Source organism: Camponotus vicinus, unplaced genomic scaffold (genome assembly GCF_025532165.1).
Source record: "Camponotus vicinus isolate PSW18456_S1 unplaced genomic scaffold, iyCamVici1.0 SCAF_5, whole genome shotgun sequence".
In the NCBI taxonomy this organism is placed as follows: domain Eukaryota; kingdom Metazoa; phylum Arthropoda; class Insecta; order Hymenoptera; family Formicidae; genus Camponotus; species Camponotus vicinus.
Genome location: NW_028141977.1, coordinates 14,042,916 through 14,064,532, shown reverse-complemented (window position 1 = coordinate 14,064,532; position 21,617 = coordinate 14,042,916). Strand labels below are relative to the sequence as shown.

General features: G+C 36.6%; 1 protein-coding gene across 14 annotated transcripts in view; it reads right to left on the bottom strand.

Moving 5' to 3' along the window:
* The window catches only part of Scalloped (TEA domain transcription factor 1 homolog scalloped), a 157,810-nt gene that overhangs the window by 26,320 nt on the left and 109,873 nt on the right, over positions 1-21,617 (bottom strand). For all 14 annotated transcript variants that reach the window (XM_083098934.1, XM_083098939.1, XM_083098946.1 and 11 more), the window contains 2 exons: positions 17,099-17,223; positions 12,950-13,088 (listed from right to left, as the gene is read on the bottom strand). In XM_083098934.1, the coding sequence (XP_082955060.1) occupies positions 12,950-13,088; positions 17,099-17,223 (264 nt within the window). The remainder of the gene's footprint in view (positions 1-12,949; positions 13,089-17,098; positions 17,224-21,617) is intronic.

Below are 21,617 nucleotides of genomic sequence, written 5' to 3'. Positions count from 1 at the left end.
TTTTTTCTCGCTCGCGCGATTGTCCTGCATCCATTTCGTTCTCTTTCGTCTTTTATCTCACTTCGCACTCGCGTCTCTCATTTACCGTTTTTACTCGCTGTGTCTCTTCATTACGATGTCGCTGCAATGCTGTAAAATCCTCGCGACTTTATTGCCGCGTTGTTTCATTTTTGCAATCTTCAATTAGAGGTTATAATACATGTGCTCTTTCCGATTTTTCGAAAATATATCAAGGATATATTTCTAAAAAACGAAAAGAACTATTATATTAGATAAATCAAATAACATACGTTTATTTTTTATCAGTGTCACACTATTGTAAAATAAAAAAGTTTTTATATAATATATAAATGGATATTTATTTTATTTTTTGACTTTCATTATATAATTTTGTGTTAAAATAATAAAAGCCAAGTACTATAATTAAATTTGAGTACAAGTTAAAGATGGAACTGTTAGAATTATGGAAAAATCTACTTTTCGATGAATAAATTTTGTGAAACACCTAAAGAATGTTTGGGGAATATTCTTATTACGTGGAAAGTTTTGCCTGCGCGAAATTGCATGACCTTTTTGTCTTATTAATACTCTTTCTTTCATTTTTCAAATTTTCTGAAATAATAGCAATTCATTATTTTACACATTATTGTTTATACATATTAATTATTTTATCATTACATTAAATCCTTTCGTACTTTTGTTCAACGAGTACGTATTATATATTTTGTGTTTCCTTTCCCTGTATTTTTCTCTTGAAATTTTATAATTACTATAATTAATATTTTATAATGCGCTCTATATATTTTAGCAAAGGTTATCCCTTCACGAATTCCCTTTCTACGAATTGTAAATTAATTACACATTATATTGTTCGTTTGTTGAACATATTTAACCATTTTTACATTGTTTCGTAGACAGTTTTATCTTTTCTGTTTTTCATACGGTCTTTTTTTCCTTTTGCATCTCTTTCTCTCTCTCGTTCCGTCTCTCTATTACTACGCTACACTAATATTATAAAATTGTCGCGACTTTATTACAGTACAACGGTGCATTTTTATTTTCCTTCTCTTCCTCTCTGTTGGCCTCAATCTATATGCTTTCATATTTTCGCATTTCTTCTTATTCCACCGTCTTGATTTATCTTTATGCTACATCGCGTTCAAACGTTACAAAATTGTGTAATTTTATTGCCAACCGTATCTTTCGCACTTTATTAACTTTCCTGCTTTTCTGATCGTGTTTCTTTTACACGGCATTTTTCTTACGCGACATCTCCATTATCTGCTATATTACTATAATGTCTAATTATTATGCAATCTTATTATATACCTTTCCTTTGACTCTTTATCTTGCTCTCGAACGTTTTCTTTTCGCTAATATTTTACAATTTTTTTTATTTAAGTCACCCTCAATCTGACTTTTCGTTTTCTGAGATTTCATATACTCTGGTATTATTATTTTATACATTGCAGAATTTTTTCCACGAGTATTAAGCCGATTATTGCATCCATTCGTTGAGGGACACGTTTGTCCATTTTTACGTTGGCCTTTAGGTAAAGACCGGCAAGAGGCGAGAGCAGCCAACAACGACAAAATACCCGCGCAATTTGAATTATTAAACGGCAAAGGCGGAAGAAGAGAATAGCAATAATCTCGAAGAGGCAAAGGGAAAAAAGGGGTGATCGCTTCGGCCGGCTCGAAGGCCTTGTCCGCGCCATTCTTTCCTATATTTCTAAAAGTGCGAGCGGAATAAAGAGAGAAAAAGAGAAACGCGTCCTCCGCGAATTAATATTCATTACGTCGCGTAGCGCCAAAGCGCTCTCGTCCTGTACAAATATGAAACGACGTACTTGCGCTAATTAAAATACCTGGCTGCTTTCTTGGGCGGAGAGAGGCGAGCGACCGACCGCCCCCTCATCCTTTCGCTCATCTTTTCGCGAATATAGCCGGAAGAAGAGACGGTTCCCGTGCGAAATTAATGGCGCGCAACGGGTGGTGTTTGCATCATCGACGCCTTTGAGGCATTTTAATATCAGCGAAATCAAATTTAAACAGGGCGACCTGAGAAAAATGTGTTTTGCCACTATATTCAACAATCGGATTTAACAAAATTTTAATGATTTTATATCTCTTATTTTGTAATATATTTTAATTACAAGAATGATATGTTTTTTCAACTGCTTTACAAATAAATAGTTGACTAATAGATATTTAATATGTGTAAGATACATAGTTTATAAATTTTAAATATCTAGAAGAAATTTTGAAAAAGATAAGGAACCGGATTGGATTGTAAAAGTACAGTAATTAATTAATGCAATCAACATGAGTGGATCTTGTCGATTTCATAGCAGATTTACTTATTTTGAATTTTTAATTCTAAATGAGAATTAAGTAATTTTAATAATATTTTAATAATATTTTGTAATTGAAAAATATATAATTTATTAGATCTGCTTTCTCTCCCTTTTATTTCCTTCAATTCAAAGTTGCTATGTAAATGTGCGAATTTCAAGGTCTAGAGAGAGTAAGAAAAATGAAGGAGAATGTAAAAGCAAAAGTGAATCGAATTAAAGATATAAGATATAGATTTATAAAAAATTTATGTGGTGATGAAATTCTAAAACGATAGAAATAATATGTATTTTCAAATTTATAAAGTTTCAGATTATGAAACATAGATTTTATTTTGACGTACATAGTCTTGTTAAAAATTGTACATATATTGTATGCACTTCTCTTTATTATCACTATATAAAATAAAGAAAATTCTCATATCATCTATCGCGTTAAAATTTGAAGTTGATTATATCAGGATCGATGAGATTCAATCCTTGGCAGAATTAAAAAAAAAAATGGTTCGATTGATGGAACTGTCTCTCTCCAGTGGGAGATCTCTTGGCGATTCTTTCGCGTTTCGCGTTTCGTGGAACGACAGGCGGACGTCCCCACGGGGTCCCGGCAAAACAACCAAGGCGCCGACTACGAAATGCCAGGCAGGATAACGCGGCGTCGACGAGCGTCGGCGGACAACGACGGCTCGCTCGCCTGGTCTGGCCTGCCTGCCTGCCTGCTTGCCTGCTTGCTTGCCTCCCCGTCGTCGTCGTCGTCGTCGTTGTCGTCCGGGAGCTATTATACGCTCGAGTTTAATTAAACTCTGCGAGATGTCAAAGGACTTGGCCATGCCCGGCAAGACGGACAATGCGGACGCAGATTATTACATCCCTCGTCGACCTATGGTGGTCCAGCACCCGCGTCTGCTGGACCACCAAGGAAACTGTGTGTATGAATATAATTTCGCTCGTGGTTATGCACATACACATATACATATATATGTATGTATATATACGCGTATTCTGTCATAGCCAGGAATATTTTGCACCTCTCTATGCTTACGTTGATGCAAGTATATTTTAGTGCGTACACACAACACATGTGCATAACAATAATATAGAGTGTATGTAAGCCGTTAAAATTTACAAATAATTTAAATAGATTAATTTAATGGATAAAAAGTAATTTCTCTAAATACTTCTGTAGATTTCTAAACATTTCTATTTTGTTATTCAACTGGTGCAGGTATTTTTTTATCTGGTAATGATTGTTTATTATATGGTATGAAGATATAATATTTAACTGTTAAACATATTAAACGCGTTTTATTTAGATGCTTTTTAATTTTGTAACGTATCCACAAACAATTCTTTAGAAAATTTTCCGGTTTTAATTATTTTAACTATACTTGATTTGAGAGGATTATAATTTTAATTATAATTTGCAACAAAAAAATTACGCATGTTTAAAAAGCAAAAACTGCTGAAAAATACTTATGAAAATTAGTTCACAACACTTTTAAATGTCTTTTTTTTAATCTATTGTTAGAGAATTGGAAAAATTGATAAAATTACAAAGTATTATAATTATATATAGACATCAATTATATATAAAATTATCAAATATTTGTCGATTTGTATATTCCATGAATATTTTTATCACTCGAAAGGGTATCCTGTCGAGCGGAAAAAATTGAGAAACATTGTATTATTCTGTAGCCATGTGTATCTGCGCACGGCGAATCCGGTAGAGAAAGTTTGATCTTTCGGCGATTCGTCTTACTCGTCGTCGTCTCGTCCGAACGGAGTCTCCTTGCGGAGGAGAGTTCGTAGTGTCGTGTCAATGCCCATAATTTCACGCTTCGACGGTCGCTCGGTATCGGATTATTGGATCGGATATCGAGGAGGAAGGAAGAAGAGAGAAGAGCTCGGCAATCGGTGTCGCCGGCTACGGCTGCGAAAGAAGCGGAGTGGATGTTCTTAGGAAGAGGAAGAAGCTCCCCCGGGGGACCGCACCGGTCGCTTCGGGAAGCATGAAAGGACGTTGAAATTGCGCTTCCGTATCTCGTTAACGCGCTCCCGGACTCGCTACGCGAAATTATCCGCCTGAAGCTTTTTATTTCGTAATCGACACCGATTCCAAACGTTAGACAGTTAGCCATTTCTTCCTTTATCGAGACATTCCATATCAAAAGTTCTTTTTTCCTGAATCATCCTATTTGTAAAATTCGTTTTTATAAGTCACTGACAATGAAAGTGGTACTTTGAAATAATTTTTGACATCATGTTTGTTGAATATTGAATTTGCATAAATGTGAACTTACAAGTGCGATTTCATATCGTTTAATGTGTGTAATGAAATGACTGCATGATGCAATGTTACTTTCATTATATTCTGGGATTTTTTAGTTAATAAAATTTTACGAACGTATTCCATATCAATTTACGAATGAAATATTCGATATGTGTAATATCAAATAATCGTGCGCGCGTGATCAATATATTGAATAAGCATATGAAAGCTCTCTTTTTTTAATTTCGCTATTCTCGATTTCAAAATTCAATAATTTGAAAATAAATAAATAAATGCATACACACACACATACATTTTCGTAATATTTTTACACAATATTTGATCTACTTTCTGCCTGTTTTTAGATAGCCTTCTTCAATTAATTCTCTCTTTCTCTCTATCTGCAAATGGACTTTAAATAAAATTTTAATCTCTGCTAAAAATAACTAGGAAAAAGTATTAAAAAAGGCGATTTAGTTATGTGGTTTTCAATGAAATTTTCGCTGAGAAATAATCAGAGCACGACTTTTGACGTACTCCGTGAATCTCGAAATTCATTGAGACTGTCGAATCGCCGCGGTGACCAAAGGTTCCAGAATTGCCGGGGAAAGCGTCGGAGACGCTTGAGACACCCTCCTTCCACCGGTCAATAACTGGACACTACCTCCTTCTCTTCTCCTCTTCCTCTTCCACGCACTATACTCTCAACAGCGGTTTGCGCGCACTCACACCATCTCCCGCGATCCTTCTACTATACCTTCTTGAGCAGTTGTACCGATTTATGGAGGATTCTATCGCACCACGAAGATTGCATCAACAGTTTGAAATACTCATAAATGTTGTTTAAAAACATTTGCTTGAATGTTTTTTTGAAAACGTTCTTTTCTCTTTCAGAAGTTGTTGATTTAAAAGTGAAAAGTTCTGTCTTTAAATTTATCATTATTCACTTCTATCAAACATTTATTTATTTCAAATCAAATTCTGAAAAGGAAAATTAAAGATGGATTTATTATCATTTATCTATTGTTAAAAATACTTTTTTCCCTTAATGTTGTATTGGAAATATCGATAATATAAATCGAGTATACTTTAAAAATTTTCTCTTATTAAAATTTATAATATTTATAATTTATAATATTTATAATATTTGTTTTATCTGCGAATGTTAATGAAAATCTGGAAAATCATTTTCTCAATTATAAAAATTATGTTTTTTACATTGAGTCAGTAACATGGTATTATTATAAAAATTTCTCGTTTCTACGAACGATTAGTTTCAATATCTTACTTTAAAGGATCAAGGTGAAGAAGCACTTGACTACGTTAAGGATATTATTACTCCCTTAATCTCCTCGTTACTCGCGGTGATGCACTCCATACACAACAATAAGCCTTACCTAATCTCTCTAGGAGCTTTTAGCAAACTATCTAAATATGTTCCCAGAATATAGCTTTGTCTAAAGTATTCTCAGATAGATGCACGGAGTGTCCCATACAAAGAGATACGGGGCAGATAAGAAAAAGCGTATCAAAGACGAAAAAAAGTTGCGTCAAAGAACTTTGAGAAAACTAGAAGAAAATCATATCAGTAGCTCGCGAAACGAGAACAATCGATATCGCTTTATGTCACAAAGAAGTAAGAAATATTGCACGCATAGGTGTAGGTCATTTATCTTTTTGTCCTCTACACATCGTAGAATCATATCGATTATTCTTCTTTTAGATATGGAGAAAATATTGTAGTAAAAATTACAATATAATTTTTATAATTATGGCTCATAATAATTTACAAGATAAATCACAATGTTAATGCTCAATAATATTATAATTGTAATTATTCAAATATTTTAATGCACGAAACAAATAGATATTCGTTAAATTTACAATTTTTATGGTAATAAATATCCTATTATTGTTATATATTTCAGTTTTATATAAAATGTTGTAAAAAATAATATATATTTTCATGTAATTTTTGCTGTAAAATTTTTTCCATACAGTATAGATATAATATTATAAGACTGATTTTACTACATTAATTTTTCATTTCGATGTTTTTATAAAGTATGCAAATTTTATCCGAATGAAATATGTGTATGTGTATGTATATGGGAGAGAGTGAGATTATTTTTCCATAAAAAAGGATAACATTTCAATTCCTAATTTTAAAAATTGCATACTATGTACTACATAGACATTTTTTTTTACGTACTAAATACATCATGCAAATAGTGTGTTGCTACATCATCATACGAAATTTTAAAACAGTGTCCAAAAAATTGGAAATAATTTATGGAAAATTGAATTTTCAAAAAGCTTTTCTAAAGCTCCTTGGTATTGAAACGAAATAAGTGATTTTATTTTTAAAGTCTACTAGCAATTCTTAAAGATTGCATAATAATTCAGCAGGTATTTGCCATAATTGTAAAGAAGAATTTTTTATATTTTATTATAAAATATTGCGATTACTCTCGCGTATGAAACGTCATCATAAACGGAATGCAGATTAACGAGCTATACTACTGTACGATGCGATCGCGACGAACTGATCTACGATCGGGGTGTCCACCACGATTTCTCGGTTGCGATGACGCCCGACTCGATGACCCATAAACCAGGATACGATGGCGCACGTACGGCTCGGCCTCATAAGGCGCGTAGGAGCGCGAAAGTACGTGATCGCGAGATCACGTGCCATCCCGGTAACGGACGGGGATAGTGCTCTACGTGTTATTAGCGATCAGATAAATGCCGAGGCGTACCGTTGTATCCTCGCACGTTCCTGCCTCATGGTCCGCACATAAGGGATATATCTCCTGTATTTCATATTAGATTCGCACGTGAGAAATAATCCGCATATATATGATGCACGTCAGCTGCCAAGAGATTGCGAGATAGTATCGCTCTGTACAAGAAGAAAATAATTTCTAATCAGATCGTTTTCATAAAACACATTTATATCCTGAAGTAAAAAGCAATAGTAATATATACAAAAAGTTGTGAAAAAAATAAGGAAAAAGATCTCCAAATTATTTTCTTTGAAGTGCAGGATATTCTGTATGTTATTACGCAACAAGATTACAGGTATTCGTTCAACTGATAAATTTAGCACGAATGTCTTCGTGATTCATATCGAAGAGGGAGATTGATCAGATTTGCCACGCGGATCATTTAAGCGGTCGTGGATAAAGACTAGGTGGAGTGGGTCCGCCGATTTATCTGTTTAAATATACGACCCGGAGCGATACAGGCTCGCCAGCTCGGATTCACAACAAGCATGCTACCTGTTCTCATTCATTCTTTGCTTCGTCCGTCTCGATTTACCTGGCAGCTATTGACGCGAAGCCGGCTAAAAGATATTTAAATACGTATCTGGGGGAAGGGCATAATAACGCGTCAGTATCATTGATTTGTTTCCGTTGCATTCAATTTCGTTCCCGACAATCTGTTCCATTATTTTTACAAACTGTCATTTCTGATACGTAATAATAAAGCAGATTTGTAAACAAATCGTACAATTTGTCAAAAAAATCCCCTCCATAAATTTGGCAATAGCGAGTATTTCGATATCACGATATTAAAAAGCATCGTATAACTTTAAATCTCACTAATTTAAATCAGTATGAAATATACTCTATATTCCTCGATTGTCCCCTCTTAGTTGATAAATATTTATGATGTTGATTTATATAAAGACATAATTCGCAATCGAGAAACCAATTTATTTCTTCCTCCATTATTCATCGATTCGTTCACATCCGGCGTTCTCGATTAGCGTAAACGTAGCGATATATCGCGGGAGAGGAGAGGTCGCGACGATATCGAACGAATCCTGTCCCGGTGGGGGAAATTCGATAGATCGGAAAATCTATTCAAAAGCTCCTCTCTCTTGTGTGTAGTCGCTCGCAGAGCGGCGTATCTCGGCGTGATCGTGTAATATTACTTGGTAAACGCCAGCGGGCGGACGGACGCGGGAAACTGGCAGAGGAACGAACGGAGGGGAAGAAGAGGAGAGGATAGGGAGAGGAGGGAAAAGGGACGAGGAAATTTGCAAGAAACTATATTTACGGAGTTCGTTCCGGAACATTGACCCGCGGGAGAGAAGTTACACCGCTGGAAGCCGCTGGTGCTCCGGAGGTGTTCGGAGGGAGACCGCAGCAGCAATTTTTCTTTTCTGATGTATAAGCAAGAACCTAAAACGCTCCTCTAAACGTGTCCTCGCTACTTGTTCCATAGCTCGTCGACGACGACGATGGTACGGAGCTGAGCCTTTTATTTCTGCTGGTTTATTGGATGCCGTGAACGTAAGGACGAAGGATCTAGTCTTCCGTGGGAAGGGACGGTGCGGTTTCTTTCCGCTTGGACGAAGGAACGGACGATGGAAAGAGAGAGGAGCTCCTTTCCACCTCGGCAAAACGGCCACAAAGAATATCGAGCCCTTTCCTCCTTCTCCTCGCCTATCCGATATGCCGCAGCTCCGACACACAGGAAGTCCACTTTGACATTGTTCGTAGACTATCGACTGCGCTCGCAAAAAGTTGTCGCGTTCACCGACAAGCGAGGCTCGAGAGATTTTCGAAAAAGACCAGATAGTACATGGGGTGATCATCATGATTTCGTAATGTCTCACTCTTTTGTAAAGTGCGATAGCTTTATGAGACGAAACAAGTGGAATTTACAGCGACTGGAATTCCCCCGGGCGCTTTTTCAGATGTTCCCATCAAGGACAATTAACAGGTCTTCGTTAAATTTCTATAAAACGCCCCGAACGTGCTTTATCGGCCAGATTATATCCGATCTGATTCTCTCTTTTTCGAGGATTGTTACGTTTAAATTGACGTTTCGTGCAGTTGCACGCATGTGTTAGCTTTGTTATTTCTTTCGACTTGTAATATGTAGAATATGATTTTTCTGAAACTTGCATGTTTTTCACTAGCTATACATAATATAAATTTATTTTTAAATAATGTATCATGTACATCTTCTCTGATACAATATTTGCTTTAATTCGTAAACAAATTTCTTATTCATTTTATAATTTCGATATTATTATTGGCGTCTTTGTTAATGAAAAATCAGCTGTTATATCGATTCATTCTTTCTCTTCGTGCATCCGGAAATATGGCTCTTCACGATCTCGTAAAACCTTCAAATTGTTTTCATTATATTTATTATCAATAATGATAGCGCGCTGCGCGTGATAAAATTTCTATGATTGATCAATTGGATTTCCTACTTCTCGTATCGTTTCTCGCCGGTGAAATCTCGGCGTGGGCGTCGGCGTCTAAGATGAAAGGAAGAGAGAAAGAACCAGGAAAAAGAAACGGGCGAGAGAGGGAAGGAGATGAGTGAGGTAGGAAAGGTGCGGAAGGGAGAGAGAGAGCATTGAAGGAGGTAAATTGCCCTGAGATATTTAATCCCGCGGAAAGGCCGAGGGATCTCTCCTTTATTGGCTCGGCGAGTGAGCAACGACGGGCGAGATAAGTCTCCCCATCGGATCGATGGCCAATCGCGTTAAGCGATTTTCGCGCCTCGTTATCCTTTGTTTCCATCCGGCGGACGATCGGCTGCATCTCGTCGACGGCGACGCTCCTTCGTCTTTCGTGACGTCGAAAGATCGATCTTATATCGCGCGCCTTCCTCTCCTCTTTCTCTCTCTCTACCTCTCTTTCTTTCCTTCATCGTCTATACGAAGAATCGCTGACTTTCGCATTCCTCAATGCTAGGGGAAAATTACCCCTGAGGGGTAAACTGCGTTCCGAAGAGAGAAAGAGCGACTTATCCACTCGACTTTCCGATAGTCGACGACGAGATAGCGCACGAAAGCGATTTCCAATTGAGATACACCCTCGCGTAACTTTGTACTCTGGGAATCACTCGTTTTATCTCGGGATATCACGAATTAATTGATTTAAGAGATAAAGAAAACTTTTCAAAACAGCAGCTAGGAATATGTATATGTGTATGTGTGCATTTACAAATAAAAAAGCTACACTTGGTATCGTTAAAGATGACAATAGTAGAGAAATCTATTGATTAACGAATATATAATATTTAACAATTTAAATATTAATTAAGCCTATAATTAAACCTTCTTTTAAATCTATTAAAATCATCCAAGACATATAATTTAATATCTATTGAAACTTAATTCTACTCAGAACCGTCTAATCTTCAAAATATCGGACATATAATCGTCTTACTGTTAAAAATTGTTAAAGTAAAAACTAAAGAGAAAAATTAGAATATCAATTCTATATCTTAATTTAAATTTTTCAAGATATTTTATTATAAATAGATGTTATATAAAAATATAATAATTCAAGTTTTCAGTTTATAAAATACGGTGGATGTCGCACGCTACGGCTATTAAAATTCCTGTGTAGTGAGAATGAAATGAAAATAGCAGCAATACGGCGCCGCTTCGACATCATTGTCGTTATCATCGTCGTCGTCGTCGTCATCATCGTCGCTGTTGCTGTTTTCATCCACCAGCACCGTCGACACGGAGAAGTCTGAATTAAACTCCATTTTCATAGAGCGCGCGTACCACGATTGAATTGCCACCCGCTTGGCTTTTCGCGCCAAGTGCTTTCGGAAATTAAGCGACATTGTGCCCTAACGAATGGGATTCATGCGAATGCGGCCTACGTTCTCCTGCCGAACAGTCTGGAAAATTCGCTCACCAGGACTTAAGAATGAAAGGAAAGTGGCAGTATATGCGCAGGTTGCACCCCGCAAATGCGGAGGGACTCGAGTCAATTGCAGGGTTCGTTTGCAGTCTTTTTTTTCGAGAATAATAAAGGTCGCGACGTAAATTATCCATCTTCCTGCGGAATTGCCAGAAAATTAATTTGATTTCAATTTTTTTAATTGAGGAAAATGCCTACTTCTCAATTTATTTGTCTGCATCTGCATAAAAAATAGAGAAAGAATCACTTTATTTTTATTTAAAAGAATTAAAGAATTATTTTAAAAAATGTCTTATTTATACAAGCGTAAACAAGTCTATTTAATTATAAAATATCTTGAGAGATGCTATTTCTGTATTTCTCCCCTTCTTAAAAGGCTCACTATCGCGCTTAAATGAATGTATAAATAATTCATAATGCTTTTGTAAAATGTAAAGTTTAAAACTCAATTTTACATGTACAAATTGCGTTCATTTGTTATTCATCATTCATTTCTTTTCCCAAAAATTTAAACATTATTAGACAAAAGTCCTATTCACCATTTATTAAAAATATCATATCCCAATTCACCTGCTTATTATTCCTTGCAAAAATAGACGAAGATATATGACGACGAATTCAGCGAGAAAGAAAAAGAGAAACAGGGAGAAAATTAATACAAAAGACGCGCAAAAAGAAGGACAAAGTAGGAGTTCGCGTTGGGGCCGAAGGGGCGAATATTCTCCTTCTCGAAGACGAGACGTTATTGCCCCGGTGGTGAGTTCATGGCGGTTAATGGTTTACGGTGGTGGCCACACGGCGGTACCGCCGGTCTCGTACCAAGCAATATCTGGTCAGTCACGTAGACTGACCTCAACACCGGAGCAATAACGACGCCTCGTGTCTGGACGTTTCTCCGCCGCCGTCGTCCCGTACGTACGATAGGAGGAGAGGGAAAGGGGAGAGAAAACGAGCGGAGAAGGTTGCTTCCTGGTGGCGGTCGCACGGCGAACAGCGTTTTTTCCTCAGACTTTTCTCCAGGTGGTCTTCGATGCACTTTGTACGAACGCGAATAAACAATCAAATCCGCGGCTTAATCGTCAAGCGAGATTGAAATTGTCAAAGGGGAATATATTTGAATCGATCATGAATCGTTAAAGCTATTATACAAGTTTTATATCACACATTTTCATGAATTATTAAAATTAGTATTTATCGTTAGTATTCATTCATAAGATTGTTCGTAAGCTAATTTTAAAAAAATTAAAAACAAAGAAATTTCTCTGCAATTCTGTTAATTCTTTATGCTTTCATGTTAATACTTTTTATATTAATTGTTTAAATTATATTTAGAACTAATTAAATTAAAATTACTTAAATTAATTTAAAAAACAATTACGATTAAATTAACTTTTATATCAATTTCGTAAAATAAAGCTATGAGGAATTTCGCGCTTTTCAAGTTTATATTATTTTTTAAACGTGTTATTCAAGCTTAGTCTATTTACTGAAATATATTTTTGTCAGATTTTGTGGTTTCATCGTGTGTATGCGCATAGGGAATTTATAAAATCCCAAATTCGTAATTAAAGAAAAAAGTCCTTATAAAATAGAGATAGAAGAACGATAGACAAGGAAATTGCAGGACTCACCGTACATCTTCCCTTCGTCGGAAAGGATGATTTTGCGTCGACCGCATGGCGGATATATGGTAAGAGCTTCCTGGAAGCTCTGTTCGATATCCGGCGACCACACACCCTCCGCGTCCGCTGCCGACAGGTCCTTCTCGTCCTGGAAAATACGATCATCTAATTTAGAACAATCTAAGATGAAAGAGCCGACTATGTCTGCAATTACAACACGTCACTTGTGATCATGTATTTTTCATCTTTAATAAAGTTCTAATGGCTATAAAAAAAAATGTAACATACTACACAAAATTAATTGGCTAATTTTACGTAGTATGTAATAAATATAATAAGAGATTAATATCGCCTAACACTCGTGATAAAACATGCTACATAATTTTTAAATTACAATATACTATTTTTATTTGGACAGTTGATTAATAACCTTGAATGATTAATTAATCCTTTAAGCACTTTCGTTGTAAAGATAAAATCTAGAGTTAATGTATAGTATTTATGCATAGTATTTAAATTATGTATTTTCCATGCATTTTTTCGTAAATAATCGAGTCAATAAATAATTATTATTGTAATTATTATCATCAAATATCTTTTTCTATGAATATAAATGCAATTAAATTCAAACTCTTGCTAATTTCCGATCGAAGCATTCTCTCAGTATTTCGAGGCTACCAATTCCATCGCGTGGACACTCGTCACGTTCTTCGCGATCGCATTTCGTTTTGCGGAAGGGTGTCTTCGCCGCGATGTACTTTGGCGATCTGGGCACGTTCGACACGAGAAAAGTTCATTTATCTACGATTCCGCCGCTGACCGCGCGAACGATTTATCCACCGAGTCAATCGCGAGCGTGGCTGGACCTCGGAGACCTTCCTCCCTTCGAAACAAAGGGACCTCCACGTCCGGAACGTATCCTCTCCTTCTCGCCGAATCGAGCGAGCGTCTCGCGTTCCATTTCCGTTTTTCTTTCGCATGTCCGTCTCATCGAGCTTCGTGGCACGGTGTTCTACAGGATGTCTTCTATTTCGATCCGGTAAAAGGGGTCGACGTTTTTTGCGCGAATGTACGATACACGGGAACAACACCTAGTAGTCCACGGTAATCGTTGGAACCGGAATTTCAACGAATCGGAAACCTCCGTGCCGCACGAAAAGCCGAGAAACGGACGATTATCCCGGGCGTTTAGATACCGAGAAGTGTGGAAAGGGTGCGAGGAAACACAAGCTTGTCCGTTCCGAGAACCCTAGTCACGTTCGCTATGTTCGATATAATATCGTCGAGCACGCAATCCAGAACGCGAGACTCTCCAGATGGTACGAAAAAAATTCTCGATTTGATCTCGTCCGCTTTGAAGATCGAGGGCTAAGAGTAGATCACCGATAAACGCTATCGCGAAGTGATGTTCCGTTCATTTGAATCGTTTAAATCAATGATGACAGAGTTTACCAAAAGTGTTAAAAGAAAGAATATTATTTATATCCTTATAAAAATAAATAAAAAATAATAAAATTTAAATAAATAATAAATTTATAATAATAAATAATTTATAATAATAAATTTAAATAAATAATAAATAATAAATTAAAATAAATAATATATAATAGATAACACAGTAGAGATGTGTGTGATGGATAATAAATGAGTAAACTGTCTAAATGCCTTTTCATCGCGTCGAAATTAAATGTAAAAGAAAGAGCAAGGAGAGAAAGTTGTAAAAGCGACGTCTAGCTTTCAAGTTATTTCGCACTTTTAGAGCAGTATGCATGTGGTAAAACTAATATATTCGTAAGTAATTTTCTAAATTTTCGTGATACTATTCGGTTTTATTATAGTAGAATAAATAAATTGTACAAATAAAGTAAAAATAAACGATAAAGCGATTTAATTGAGACAGCAAAGCTTGGAGAGAGATGTTGGAATTTGTTTTTTGCACAATTAATCTCCCACTAAAGGCTTTCTTTGACATCGGATAAATTTGTTCAGTATGCAAGCCTGTGCAAACATTGAATTAAATATAATATATTAATATATTATAATATAAAATATATTATCGTAATAAAATATATCGAATAAAATATATTATCGTAATATATTAATTTAATTATTAATTATTATAAATTATATTATTCAATTTTCAATTTCTTCATATGTGTGATATATATCAGGTTTCTTATAAAATTTACATGATGATTTTAAGATCACAATTCTTTATCAAATTATGAAATAATTTTTTTCTGCCAAAATCAAAAGTATCTTCTAATTAGAGAATGATCTAATATTATAAATAATGATTAATTATATTCTGCAAGCATAAATGAATAATAAAATTGTATTTTTTAATTGATTTAAGATTAATTAAATCTTGAAAAATTTCATTATATTTTAACAGAAAAATATTTGAAATTTTAAAAAGCAATAATATAATAAAAAATATCAATTTCATTAATGAAAACATGTCTCAAAATTTAAAAAAATTATTATATAGGATGCATCATTTTAATGTAATGTGTCCTCCGCTTCAGAAAGAAAATTATTTTTGACAAATGTTTTACAACTCTTTTAGAAAAAAAAAATGATTTATAAAATATACCTTTTAAATCATATGCATCATATGATCTTTAAAAAAACTGGAATTTTACTTGGTAAGAAACAATTAAAATAATTAAAATGATGCAGCAAGTGATGCATTTTACGTATAGATTTCTTCTTTACAATAACACAAATATCAAAACAATCCAGTATAAAAAATACAATCATTATAATGATTGTAGATATGCCGAATTACAATGATCTGGTGCTGCGACTGCTACGATGAAAGATGAATGACCGTTTAAGAACGGGGTCAAACAAAGTGACGTTACCGAGTCCTCGACATCCGGCCAGGTGTTCAAAAGTGGATACTCGCGTGTCCAGTAGCACTCACTCGTCTGCAGCATCCGCGGTCAATAAGCCTCTAACGACTTTGTTAAAGACGCGGCTATTTAATCGTACGTTTCTTTCGCGCGTGAGAGATGAATCTTTCGCCGATCGGCGAGAAGCCCGTGAGGCCAGCTAGGTTTTGCGAGCCTGGATGATTAACGCGAATACTAACGTGGCCGTTCGCGAGCGAGCGGAGTTTGATAAGAAACACCGGATGCCAAGACCAATCGAGGATGGTTATGCCATAACTGTAGACGAGTGGATGCGTGCTCGAACGTCGAAAACAGAAAGGATTTAATAACCGATCGACCATTTGTTTGACACGCATTTCGTTCGAGATGCAGAACGCGATTTTGTTCGCTTATAGCGCGAAATGAGATTGAAGACATCATAGTCGGAATTAAACTAAACAAATTTTTAAGATATTTCAAAAAACTTACGACTGATTTTTCAAAAAATTGTTATATAAATTACATTTGAAAAACTCTCTACGAGATCAAAAAGTATATAAAGTAAATTAATAAATCTTCTATGCTAATATTATATGATGACGATTTTTTGGAAATCTTTGACAAAAAAATCTCAATTTTTACTACCTCAAAAAATTACATCTATACTTTGCAGAGATTTTTGTTTACTTCGCGTAAAATGATAAATACCTTTTGATATAACTATTTTGTAGTATCTTCAAACTACAATAGTTTAATTTAAAAGACTAAAGAAATCTTCATGACAGATGTAAACACGAGCTGGAAGAACAAGCTCGCTCCTGCGAATTCTGGTCGCAATTAATTGAAATAATTAATTAAAATAAAAAAAAGCATTATTATCTTAGATAATATTAGAATTCAGAATTAAACTAAACAATTTTTTAAGATATTTTAAAAAGATATTTTAAAAAAACTTACGAATGATTTTTCAAAAAATTGTTGTATAAATTACATTTGAAAAACTCTCTACCTCAAAAAATTACATCTATACTTTGCAGAGATTTTTGTTTACTTCGCGTAAAATGATAAATACCCTTTGATTATAACTATTTTATATTAACTTCAAACTACAATAGTTTAAAGGGCTAAAGAAATCTTCATGACAGATGCAAACACGAGCCGGAAGAACAAGCTCGCTTCTTCGAATTCCGGTCGCAATTAATTGAAATAATTAATTAAAATAAAAAAAAACTATTACCTTCGTATTTGGCATAATCATTCTTAATTGAGATAATTGACTTACATCGCTAATTTCGCCAACGTCGAGGTTCTTCGTATCCGAGCCGGAGCCGTTGGCGTCGGGCGGCGGCCCGGAACTCGCGGGGGTCCACGGCGCGGAAATGGTGTCGGCTGCAGCCACCGCACTGCCTGCAAACAAACGAGGAACAACTTTGGTTTATTAACTTTTCTCGGAAAAATCCTAGTCTCAAGCTGTGCTCGCGCACGCGAGATGAAATTGCGAAAATGACCTGAATTTATCTCGCGCAGCGGAAAGTAATAACCATAAATTAACTCCCCATGAAAGTCATAAATGTTACCAGTCTTATTCTCTCTCATGTATCGAAAGATATAGATAAGAAATATATATAAAATGATAATAAAAAAATTACCGAAATGGCGGTATGTGCAATGGAAGAGAGCAATCTAATGATTTTATCAGATTTACATCTCTTCCCCTAATATAATAGTAATAATGATAATAATCTCTTAATGGCAATAATAATGGTTTAAATATTAATTGTGATGTTAATATAGGGAAAAGTAAATAAATAAAATTTTTCAATCGCTCGCAATTTCATCAGCGAAACCATCATGGTACTTCCGGGTCACCCCGCCTATAAATTTCCAATTTCACGTCCGTTATTGTTTCTAACAATATACGCATTGCGGAATAACGAATTAATTCTGCTGGTCATCGCGCGGCGAGGTAGTTTTCGACAGAGCGGAATATTATCCTATCGGATTAGTTACGGGAAAGGGAGCAGAAAGAGGGGGAGACGAGGGGGTTATACATACGGGGTTCGGGGTGGGAGCGATGACAGAAAAAATCAGCGCGTAAAAAATCGCGACCCCAGAGGATGGGGGGTTGAAGGCAGGGGAAGAGGATAGAGACGGCACCTCGTCGTCGTTGCTTTTCTACGCTCGTCGGAGCAACAAGTGTTCGCTGATATCGCGTATCAGTACCACGATGGCAAGTGGGGATAGCTCGTAGGCGGTACACTCCGCCTACCGGGGGTGGAGTGCGTGTGTTAAACCCCCGGAAGAGACCCCTATCCCCGACGGGGTTGCCGGTGGCGGTACGAATCCCGATCCGTAGCAACAACCACTCCGGAAAGCCGAGTGTTCTCCCTACCTCCCCTTTTCCCCCGTCCCCGTTCGATCCCTTTCTCTCCCTCTACATCCTCTCCCTCCTCATCCCCCTGTGGCATTCATCGCGATGACGAAATTCATCGGGGAATCATTCGCGGAGGCTGTCTGCGCATGTGCCGACCATATCCCAGTTCTCGGAGAGAAACAAGACGAATAATTGTTAATTATACGCAGATATTCGTGTTCCACTTTACGCGTTTGCAAGGAAATATGTCACGTTGTTGCAAAAAAAATTGCGTTATTATTACATGTCTATATTTAACATATATTTATTTTTCTCTTAACATTTACTTTACATTTAATCTATTATTTTCGTATTTAAAAAATGCATTAATCTTCAGAATAAGTTTCTTGGTATTACTTTTATATCCATGAAAATGCATACAGCAAATATTTCAAAATACCCATCGCGTTTTACCCAACTAGAAAATTGTTCGAAATGTATAAAAAGTGTATAAAAAGTCCATGTGTGACATGCTGTATAAAAAAGGTGTCAATCCTCGGTACATACATTTCTCGCGAAAATGCACGGACGATCATCGCAGTCAACGGGGAATATGCGAGTGCAATATGCAGTCTACAAAATGAGCGGTGGCTTAATAGAGACGCGAGACGCACGTGTACGAGTTACGTATGTATGCGCGCGCCGATATGTGTGCGTTACACGTGTGCACGTGCACGAGTCCGAGTCCGTGCCGGAACGGACAGAAAACATAGATCACAGAGGATGACGTATGGTTGCATTCGGCATGCTCGCAGACGAGGGGAGAAGAAGAGAGAGAGAGAGAGAGAGAGAGAGAGAGAGAGAGAAAGAGAGAGGGGGAGGTTACCCACCAAGGGATGGAAATGTTCGGATGAAGGATAGGGTATGACCGGGCACACGGTCGTGATAGGGTGCAGCAACTTTGAGAGGGAGGCGCCTCTCTCTCTCTCTCTCTCTTTCTCTTTTGCTCTCTCTCTCTCGCTCTCTCGTCGGCGAAACCTCGGAATGTCCTGGTGGCTACTACTACGATCGCGGTAGAGATCGCGAACGTGCCACGTCCTTCTCTGTTATCCGTTCCGCTAGGATATTACGGTGCTAGATTCTCCCGGTCCGGTCCGGCTTGTTGAGTAATGATCGAGTCGCGACAAATTTTCGGCTCGCGAAGAGGGACGGTGGCGAGCGCGCGCGCGCGTCGCTCGAATAGGCCGGATTCAGTAAATTGCTTAGCTTTCTACTCTCGAAACGGTACACTTAAAGTGATATTTAATGAATCATATAATTACGCACGCAAAGCGACATCAATCTTTTTGCATTTGCATCTGTAGAATTTTTTTCAAAAATTCATCACATTTTTATAAGCGTCTGTGACTTTCTATTTTAAAATATTTTAATTTAAAAGATCAAAAAGAAATTCATTTTTCATCTTTTTTATCAGGAAAAAAATATTAGCAATGCAGCTGAATAATAAAATTTATTAAAAGAATACAAAGAGAGACGTTGTATGCGCCTTAAATAAAACTTCTCAATTCAACACTTAATATTGTGTGCTTTGTTGTTATACTTTACATTAATTCAACTGTGTTTAGACTATTAAATTACTGAATCTCGTCGAGATTCTACTGAAATGAGAATTATGGGTAACGTAGAACATTTGTAGTAGAGATTGCAACAATGCGACGAATGAAGAAACTTGAGGGAGAGAGAGAGAAAGATGAACGTTTTGGAATGTCGCGAATATTCGCGAGAATGAGATCGCCACGTCCATCTTTCAACACATTCTTGCGAGTTTAGTTCCGCGATATATCGCGTGTGCAGTGAACCTTACGGTTGTCAAAAACTTCTAAGTTTTTTGCTAAACGCATTATTTCATCACTTTATCTGCGACTACTCACATACGTATTATATTTTCAACAAGAAAAGTAACAGAATTATCGATAACTTGCAGCGTTTTTTAATTTTTCACAAAACTATTGATAGAAAAATGCAAAAGCAAAATGTAAATTACTCGTGAATTTTATCCCATCTTTATGCTTCAATTGAAGAATACTATAGCTACGAAAATTTCGCGAAATTAATAGAAAACGATTATTCCTTCAAACTTCGAATAGACTTTTCGACGCGAATTCATCATCGGGAAAATGTCGTTCGCTTTATCCTCGAACCATACATAGTATACACAGTATACACGTATCAGTTGCACTCTGCGAGGATGATAGTAAATGCCATATATGGGGTGGTAGTGGCACTGGCTAAGTTGTAAATTTGGCGTATAACCATTCGGGGGTGGCCCTGGTCGAGTAGGCCAGGTCTGTTCTCTCTATCTCTACTCATCTATTTATCTCCCTCCCTATTTCTCTCTCTTTCTCCCTCTCTCGTTTCCTCGTTCCGCTTTTCGGAGGTAGTCGGCGAGGGGGCGAGCGGCAGGCAGAACAGAGGGGAGGAGGGGGACGGTGAGACAGGAGACGGGGGTCGCGTAGAAGCATTCATAGCAGGGACCAGAGGGTGGCTTCGGTGGAATGCGTCCCGTTTAATATCGCGGAACATTATATATCGCCTCTCTTGTCCCTACGTTGGCCGTGCGGAGCGCGGTATAACGTGTGCAAACACACCTTCGCAGATGCATATATGTACGGCAATCTAGCCACGATGACGACAATGTGTCCGATAACGCACTCGGAAGGTCTCCGGGAGACCTTTTCATAACGCCGGCAAATCTTTTGCGAAGCGTTATATACATGGTTATTTATCGCCGATCGCGTGAAAATGGAAAAGCCCGATTTAGTTTGCCGGTTATTCCACATCTGGCTTTATCCTCTTCTCCTGTCGAGTATACTTTGCGGGTCTGAAAAAAGCGGCAGCATTGATCTTGTCAAGGAGATCCGAAAGAGTTAATTGCAGTAATTTATAATTTTAGAAGTAATATATTAAAATAGAGAAAATAGCTTCTTCTCAGAAACCATAAAAGAGACTTTCAGAAATTATTCCAGGTTAATTGAAAAATGAGTCTTTTTATTTGTGCTTATACCTTTGAAAATTTTTAAATTAAATTTTATTTCTTTCTATATCTTTTGTATCTTTGTACAAAAATTATCGATATCTCCATTTTTTCCTACCAAGGAGGAAAAGATCAGTTGAAGAAGTACAAGTTATGTCGCGCGAATATTTTTCAACGTAGCAAAAATATTGCCAGATGATAAAAAAAAATGTAATATTGTAATATTGTTATAATACTGTGTCGTGAGGATACGACATTACGTTAGATAATGGCGATAAAAACGTAATCATAATTTTTATATCGCCGTGACGAGGCTTTTTCCTCTCTCACGTAAATTTCCGGGAAAAATTAATTATCATCTCGATGCCGGTCGCGAATAATCGTGCCGTAAAATTTATTAAGAGACGACGCGCT